The sequence below is a fragment of the Oncorhynchus mykiss genome, chromosome 19 (genome assembly GCF_013265735.2).
Source record: "Oncorhynchus mykiss isolate Arlee chromosome 19, USDA_OmykA_1.1, whole genome shotgun sequence".
Classification (NCBI taxonomy): domain Eukaryota; kingdom Metazoa; phylum Chordata; class Actinopteri; order Salmoniformes; family Salmonidae; genus Oncorhynchus; species Oncorhynchus mykiss.
In genome coordinates, this window is record NC_048583.1 from 57,159,870 (window position 1) to 57,168,539 (window position 8,670).

Consider the following 8,670-nt stretch of genomic DNA (forward strand, 5'->3'; position numbering starts at 1 on the left):
ACAACAGAATAACAGAATAACAACAACATTAATCCAGAAAAACGCATATCAAAATTGTTATAAATTGATTTGCATTTTAATGAGGGAAATAAGTATTTGACCCCCTCTCAATCAGAAAGATTTCTGGCTCCCAGGTGTCTTTTATTCAGGTAATGAGCTGAGATTAGGAGCACACTCTTAAAGGGAGCTCTCCAAATCTCACCTTGTTACCTGTATAAAAGACAACTGTCCACAGAAGCAGTAAAATTTGCAACACTCCCTACCAAGTTCCAAACTGTCTCTAGAAGAAACGTAAGCACAAGAACTGTTGGTTGGGACCTTCATGAAATAGGTTTCCATGGCAGAGCAGCCGCACCCAAGCCTAAAATCACCATGAGCAATGCCAAGCGTCGGTGGTGTAAAGCTCGCCTCCATTGGACTCTGGAAAAGCGTTCCCTGGAGTGAGGATTCACGCTTCCTCATCTGGCAGTCTGACAGACGAATCTAGGTTTGGCGGTTGCAAAGTGAACACTACCTGCCCCAATGCATAGTGCCAACTGTAAAGTTTGGTGGAGGATGAATAATGGTCTGGGGCTGTTTTGTATGGTTCAGGCTAGGCCCCTTAGTTCCAGTGAAGGGAAATCTTAATGCTACGTCATACAATTACATTCTAGACAATTCTGTGTTTCCAACTTTATGGCAACAGTCTGGGGAAGGCCCTTTCCTGTTTCAGCATGAAAATGCCCCCGTAAACAAAGCGAGGTCTATACCGAAATGGTTTGTCGAGATAGGTGTGGAAGAACTTGACTGGCCTGCAGAGAACCCTGACCTCAATCCCATCGAACACCTGCGAGCCAGACCTAATCGACTGCGAGCCAGGCCTAATCGCTCAACAGTGCCTGACCTCACTATGCTCTTGTGGCTGAATGGAAGCAAGTCCCTGCAGCAATGTTCCAACATCTAGTGGAAAGCCTTCCCAGAAGAGTGGAGGCTGTTATAGCAGCAAAGGGAGGACCAACTCCATGTTAATGCACATGATTTTGGAATGAGATGTTTGAACAGCAGGTGTCCACATACTTTTGGTCATGTAGTGTAGCTACCGTTGTCTTCAAAACTCAGAGGAAGGACAAGGCAGAGTAAAAAGTAGCAGGTTATTGGTACAGAGATTATAAATACTTGTGTCCCAGTTAAAAAGATGACTGATATCTATTTGTTTTGTTGAACCTTTATTTAACTTGGCAGGTCAGTTAGGACAGATAAAATGTGTTAAAGAATCCATATACGGTGGCCTAATGAGGTCAAGTCTGCCCTCTTATATACACAACATTGATGGGTAGGTGGAACTAATACCATGTTACTGCTGACTGGTACACCTATCTGATCCTACAATCAATGTGGTGAAAACCTGAGCCAGGGGTTCATTTAGGATTGGACACATCTGGAAAAACGTGGGCTTTGTGGTATAGTAATAACACATACTAGAACATATAAATATCTTGGTCTAAAACAACTTCCCAACATGTTGATGAATGAAGCCATGAGGTTTACTCTGCTGGTATTATTGATGTCCAGTAGGTGGTGCAATGTCCCGTGGTTTCTGTACAAGGTCAAGAACTGATGTAACTCAGTGACTCAATGAGATGATGCAGTTCAGAGGCAGTTATTCTCTGTTCTTTTGGTCTAATGTCTGGAGAAGTGCTTCATGTTTCAACTTGGAGGTGTTCTGCTGGTGCTGGTTCTTCTCAGTGAAGTAGACTGTCTGTATCTCTGGAGAGTGATGTGATTCTGGACAGGAGAGTGGTGTGGTTCTGGACAGGATAGTGCTGTGGTTCTGGACAGGAGAGTGCTGTGGTTCTGGACAGGAGAGTGCTGTGGTTCTGGACAGGATAGTGCTGTGGTTCTGGACAGGAGAGTGCTGTGGTTCTGGACAGGAGAGTGCTGTGGTTCTGGTCAGGAGAGTGCTGTGGTTCTGGTCAGGAGAGTGCTGTGGTTCTGGACAGGCGAGTGCTGTGGTTCTGGACAGGAGAGTGCTGTGGTTCTGGTCAGGAGAGTGGTGTGGTTCTGGTCAGGAGAGTGCTGTGATTCTGGACAGGAGAGTGCTGTGGTTCTGGTCAGGAGAGTGCTGTGGTTCTGGTCAGGAGAGTGCTGTGGTTCTGGTCAGGAGAGTGGTGTGGTTCTGCACAGGAGAGTGGTGTGGTTCTGCACAGGAGAGTGGTGTGGTTCTGCACAGGAGAAGGCTGTGGTTCTAGTCAGGAGAGTGCCGTGGTTCTGGACAGGAGAGGGCTGTGGTTCTGGTCAGTAGAGTGATGTGGTTCTTGTCAGGAGAGGGCTGTGGTTCTGGTAAGGAGATGCTGTGGTTCTTCTCTCCCTGGTGAGGTCTTCACTGAGTTGTAAACTCTTGGAACAATGACCTGTTTGGATATGAAACATTACAACATTTAAATGGTTGTCATTTAAAACTATTGTCTAGTATAATGCATAGATGAATGAATGAATGACAGAGCAGGTACCTCTTCTAGTGGACTTTGTTCTTTAGGGATTTTCTGTCTTCTGGTATGTTTGATGTATCCAACACCAAGTAACACAGCAACTAGGAGTAATATACCAGTAACACAGCCCACAATGGTGCCAACTGGTAACACTGAGGCTTTCACATTACCACTACCTGAGTTCACACACACACACACACACACACACACACACACACACACACACACACAGATTAAGAGCAGTCGTCACAAAATGATAGTTTCAGGCAGAATTATTCCAATCTTAACTAGAGAAGAATGACAATAATGATGTCAAAACTTTGACCTAACTTGAATTCATATGATATTATTAGTAGGTCATTAAACAGTGATAGAGGTACACAGTGAAGGTGGAGGCCAAATGGTACTTACAGTCCTCCATGGGTTGAGAGATGGTCTTTGTGCTGACGTGGTCGCTGCTGGTACATTGGATCCTTCCAGTCAATACGGAGATGGTCATGTTACCACCGGTTAGTGACGGAGACTGTTGTGACAGTGTACACTGACCGCTGTCACAGACAGACAACATCCAGACATCTTTAACTGAACAGTTCACTGTGACATCACAGCAACCCACACTTGTGTTGAAGAGAGATGTGACATCCATGACTGGTTTGGGAACATGATCTATAAGAGACAGTTTTTAGAACCAAAGAAGAGACAGATAATTATTAGTCCTACATTCATTATTGAACCTCATCAGACACATTAAATGTACAGCAAATGACCAGAACTGAAGCCTTAGAAAACTCACCCTCCACTAACAGTCTATATGTAGTAGTTGATTGTTTCCAATGTTTCCTGTAGTTTACCATGTAAATTCCACTGTCAGTTTCCATTAGATTCTTAATACACAGAGAATGGTTATCATTGTTATAGTCCACCTTCTCCTTGTATTTAGGAGAGATCTCTTTGTCTCCAAATATTACATCACTGTCCTTCCTCCATTGAAGTCCTTTGATCATCTCAGGAGGTTCTGGAACAACCAGACATATTGAATCCCCCTTCAACCCATACTGGTCCACTGAAGGTTCTGCCCTGATTCCTAATGAGAGAGGACCAAGATCACATTTAGCATTTCACTGACTGTCATTAATGTACATATTAAATCAGTAAATCATTTGCTGCCTATAAAAAAACTTTTCCAATTACCCATTTTATGTGCACAAAGTTAACATTCTACAGTTTAATTCCAATGTCAAAAGAGATGTCTCCACACAATATAATGAATAGGTTACCTATGGTGATGCATAGCCATAAAATGAGAAGAAACCCCAGAATATTCATATTCCTTTTGAAAATGAGAGATAAAGTTTCACAGCGCAGTCCCTGAATAATGCTGCTTAATATATATCACTGCGACTTCAAACCACCTCTTCAGAATCAGGCCTGAACTATACTTACTGTTGATTGGTTCTCGGCCAAAGTAGGTGGTTTCCGGAGAGGCAAGTAGCCTTGTGGGTTACAGCGTTGGGCCGGTAAACGACATCAAATCCCCGGGCTGACAAGGTAAACATCTGTCGTTCTGCCCCTGAACAAGGCAGTTGTCGCTGTGTAAGTTAACGTTAGACCTTAATGTTAAGGCTAAATTGGGAACCGATCTCTCTTATCTGATTATGTTTACATCTGTGCTAGTAATACACGCATATGAAATGTGGTTATAGTATATTCATGTTTAGCTAATGTGGGCAGTGTTGCCAACTTAGCGACTTTGTCGCTATATTTAGCGAGTATTCAGACCCCTCTAGCGAGACTTTTTCAAAAAAGCGACTAGCGACAAATCTAGCGACTTTTTCTGGTGTTATTGGAGACTGACGTGAAAGCACGTATCGTTCTTACTCTTCTCAACGAGCAGCGGGTGCTGCCGTGGGCCCCACACCGTCCCACAGCACTCACATGCGGCCCAGTCCTCTCGCAGCAGTCAGAGGAGATGTTCACCCCTCCGCGTCCAGACTGAAAATGAATCGCGCATGCGCGAAGCCGCCGGAACTGATTTCCGCCCTGGTTTACATTCAGTGCGGGATGTAAATGTATAAAACTAAACTAAAAATATAAAGTAAATAATCAAATAAAAAACTAACTCCGCCAGTGTCTGTTTTGGGTCACTTTTGCCGGTCCCAAGCCCGGTTAAAGGAGGAGGGTTGGAATTGTGACATTATACAACCCAAAATCGACAGAAGAAAGTTCATTTGTAGTTCTAAACATATTTAGTGTGTTTTTTACTCACTTTTTGTCTCAATTCAAGGGGCTTTATTGACATGGGAAACACATGTTAACATTGCCAAAGCAAGTGAGGTAGATAATATACAAAAGTAAACATTAAATCAGTAAGTCATTTGCTGCCTAAAATCAAACGTTTTCCAAATACCCATTTTATGTGCACAAAGTATTATTTCTAGAGTTCAAGTCCAAAATCAAAAGAGATTCCTCCACACAATAAATATAGATAATATAATGAATGTTACCTGTGTTGATACTTAGCAATAGAACGAGAAGAAACCCCAGAATACTCATGTTACTTTTGGAAATGAGAGATGTAATATGCAGTCTTCTGTCAGAGTGCTGTCGCCTAGTATTGCAGTGATGAACCGGGCCTTTATGGAACATTCGAGAACGGAGATCCAGCCATATTTACACCTGTAACTGGGGCGGCAGGGTATCCTAGTGATTAGAGCGTTGGACTAGTAACCGGAAGGTTGCACGTTCAAATCCCCGAGCTGACAAGGTACAAATCTGTCGTTCTGCCCCTGAACAGGCAGTTCACTGTTCCTAGGCCGTCATTGAAAATAAGAATTTGTTCTTAGTTAAAGCCTAGTTAAATAAAGGTAACATTAAATAAAAAATGTTCACGTGCTAGTCGGAACCTGGAAACACGGCAATGTCCGACTTGCTAACTGGCATAATTATGTCCAGATTGCAAGTCAGGAAATTTCGGTTTCCTAGTTCCCGCTGGGACATGAACGGGGTATCCCGTCTGGCGTTGCCAGACTTCTAGGCGGCAGTAACAAGTAACATTAACTAGTAACAAGTAACATTAACTAGAGAGAGACTGCTTGTACTGCAGTTTAACTGAAAGACAACTCCAATAGACTCAACTGGGTAGGGCATGGCAAATAGCTCAACACCAACCATTTAAAATGGGCAACTAAAATAATTCCATTCCCAATTAAAATGCAAATGCAGTTTGTCTGTTATTGCTCAAATATGGTGAGGGCTGGCAGACCATCCAAAATAGAAAAAGCAAGGAAATGTATAAACAATGTGCTTATACATTTCCAATTCCTTGCAAAACGGTGTTTTAAGCAATAAGCACATTGTTTATACATTTCCTTGCTTTTTCTATTTTGGATGGTCTGCCAGCCCTCACCGGCACCCTGGGTGATCCAGGAGAAGACAAGGGAGCTTCAGTGGACCCTCCTGATGGGCGAGCAGGACATACAGGAGGAGGAGGAGTGGTATGGGGACGAGGTAGTTCTGTATGGAACGCCGTTTTGGCCTTAAAGCACGTGGTCAAAACGCAATCTTTTTAATGCTCCGTGTGTGAAGTGAACAGGTGCAGGTAGGGGCGAGGAGATGGACGGAAGCAAAACTGTTACAATAGCAGCACCCTCTATTTGCCACATACAGTCAAGCTTTCCTTGCCCTTCATCCTCCACCCAATTAACCATTACCTCCCTACACACCTGAAATCAGTTTTGTTAGTGAGGCAATTTTTTTGTGGCAATTCTTTTACAGTTCTGTACCTTAAAAAATGAATGAAATGAAAAGTTAATGAAAAAATAATTTATATATATATATATATATATATATATATATATATATATATATAAAACAAAATATTTGTTTCCAATCGTTCTGATTGTGATGTGACGTCATGTTGTAAAATTTCTAATTTATGTATTTATTTGTGATGCTCTACTTGATATGATCCTGCTGTTGTCACATGCTACACATACGTGTACACATGCATCCATCAATCCAATGTTATCATGATTTGTTATCGGGGATTTTATACTTTAGTAATCCACAATGACCTGGTGTTGTCTAATAATGACATTATCTTCCATATTCCTACAGATACCTTGTAACTGGAGATTCTTTCAAAATGATTGCCTACAGTTCCCGTGTCGGGCTCTGCAGGGTTGGGTGACCAGGGCCAGGGCAACATCAGACACTACACTATGCACAACCAAAGGCTCTTCTAAGAGGGTGCTGTTCCCTGGCAACACCAGGCACTACACTATGCACAACCAAAGGCTCTTCTAAGAGGGTGCTGTTCCCTGGCAACACCAGACACTACACTATGCACAACCAAATGCTCTTCTAAGAGGGTGCTGTTCCCTGGCAACACCATACACTACACTATGCACAACCAAAGGCTCTTCTAAGAGGGTGCTGTTCCCTGGCAACACCATACACTACACTATGCACAACCAAAGGCTATTCTTAGAGGGTGCTGTTCCCTGGCAACACCATAGACTACACTATGCACAACCAAAGATTCTTCTATTTAAAAAAAAAAAAAATTGGACTTAAAGCTCAAAGTTTGTGGACCAGAAATGGATAGAAGAAGAATATTAATATACCTCTGTTGCACTTGACTATGTTCTTGCCTATTAGTTGAACTGTACTGTATTGTATTCTTCCCCTGCAATTTTCTGAATAAAAATGTCAATTTCAAGGCCTGGTTATACTGTGTTTCTGTCTAAATGTATAGTGTCTAGTGCCATGGCATCATAATGATGGTAATAACAGGTGGATTAATTTGGGTGGGACTGTGTAGGACCTCACTGAAGGCCCAGGCCCACGGCACGCCACTGGTCTCTCACATGGGTAGGCAGACCGTTCCATAAAAATGGAGCTCTATAGGAGAAAGCCCTGCCTCCAGCTGTTTGCTTAGAAATTCTAGGGACAATTAGGAGGCCTGCGTCTTGTGACCGTAGCGTACGTGTAGGTATGTACGGCAGGACCAAATCAGAGAGATAGGTAGGAGCAAGCCCATGTAATGCTTTGTAGGTTAGCAGTAAAACCTTGAAATCAGCCCTTGCCTTGACAGGAAGCCAGTGTAGGGAGGCTAGCACTGGAGTAATATGATCACATTTTTTGGTTCTAGTCAAGATTCTAGCAGCCGTGTTTAGCACTAACTGAAGTTTATTTAGTGCTTTATCCGGGTAGCCGGAAAGTAGAGCATTGCAGTAGTCTAACCTAGAAGTGACAAAAGCATGGATGAATTTTTCTGCATCATTTTTGGACAAAAAGTTTCTGATTTTTGCAATGTTACGTAGATGGAACTGTGTTCTGTTTTGTATTTTTGCAGAAATTCTTTGTGAGATATTAACCTAAGCAAACAGCTGGAGGCTGGGCTTTCTCCTATAGAGCTCCATTTCCATGGAATGGTCTGCCTATCCATGTGAGAGACGCAGACTCGGTCTCGACCTTTAAGTCTTTATTGAAGACTCATCCCTTTCAGTAGGTCATATGATTGAGTGTAGTCTGGCCCAGGAGTGTGAAGGTGAACGGAAAGGCACTGGAATAACGAACCGCCCTTGCTGTCTCTGCCTGGCCGGTTCCCCTCTTTCCACTGGAATTCTCTGCCTCAAACCCTATTACAGGGGCTGAGTCACTGGCTTACTGGTGCTCTTCCATGCCTTCCCTAGGAGGGGTACGCAACTTGAGTGAATTGAGTCACTGCCTTGATCTTCCTGTCCGGGTTGGCGCCCCCCTTGAATTCGTGGTGTGGGGGTTGTGCTTTGGCAAAGTGGGTGAGGTTATATCCTGCCTGTTTGGACCTGTCCGGGGGTATCGTCGGATGGGGCCACAGTGTCTCCCGACCCCTCCTGTCTCAGCCTCCAGTATTTACACTGCAATAGTTTGTGTCGGGGGGGCAAGGGTCAGTCTGTTATATCTGGAGTATTTCTCCTGTTTTATCCGGTGTCCTGTGTGAATTTAAGTATGCTCTCTCTAATTCTCTATTTTTTTTCTCTCTCTCTCTCTCTTTTTCTCTCTCTCTTGGAGGACCTGAGCCCTAGGACCATGCCTCAGGACTACCTGGCATGATGACTCCTTGCTGTCCCCAATCCACCTGGTCATGCTGCTGCTACTGTGAGAGATTTTTCAGGGCATTAACATATCTGGCTTTAGGAACACAATGACACAAGATAGA

General features: G+C 43.4%; 1 protein-coding gene and 1 long non-coding RNA gene across 8 annotated transcripts; one reads left to right on the forward strand and one right to left on the reverse strand.

Moving 5' to 3' along the window:
- Positions 1-1,192: 1,192 nt before the first annotated feature.
- Positions 1,193-5,178, reverse strand: LOC118941497. 7 transcript variants are annotated; one of them, XR_005037802.1, is made up of 6 exons: positions 4,404-4,532; positions 3,912-4,057; positions 3,262-3,552; positions 2,880-3,134; positions 2,490-2,644; positions 1,193-2,390 (listed from the first exon to the last, which is right to left on the reverse strand). XR_005037802.1 is itself a non-coding variant. In XM_036955137.1 (5 exons), exons 1-5 carry the CDS (start codon positions 5,112-5,114, stop codon positions 2,298-2,300), a joined length of 936 nt encoding a protein of 311 aa, XP_036811032.1. In that variant the 5' UTR covers positions 5,115-5,178; the 3' UTR covers positions 1,193-2,297. The 7 variants fall into 7 exon arrangements, 3 of the variants coding, with proteins under 3 accessions (XP_036811032.1, XP_036811034.1, XP_036811033.1); XR_005037801.1 differs by having other exon boundaries at positions 3,912-4,038; positions 4,404-4,530; XR_005037799.1 differs by having other exon boundaries at positions 4,347-4,513.
- On the forward strand, positions 3,904-7,188 carry LOC118941498. The gene is made up of 3 exons (XR_005037803.1): positions 3,904-4,016; positions 5,868-5,975; positions 6,585-7,188. It is a non-coding gene; the product is annotated as an uncharacterized LOC118941498 (long non-coding RNA).
- The last annotated feature ends 1,482 nt before the right edge of the window (positions 7,189-8,670 follow it).

Coding starts and splice junctions, on each gene's coding strand:
- LOC118941497 (XM_036955137.1), bottom strand. CDS start 5,114: ATGTTCCATAAAGGCCCGGTTCATCACTGCAATACTAGGCGACAGCAC. Junction 3,553..4,972: donor ATTGCTAAGTATCAACACAG/GTAACATTCATT, acceptor CTCTCTCATTAG/GAATCAGGGCAGAACCTTCA. Junction 3,135..3,261: donor ATATAGACTGTTAGTGGAGG/GTGAGTTTTCTA, acceptor TGTCTCTTATAG/ATCATGTTCCCAAACCAGTC.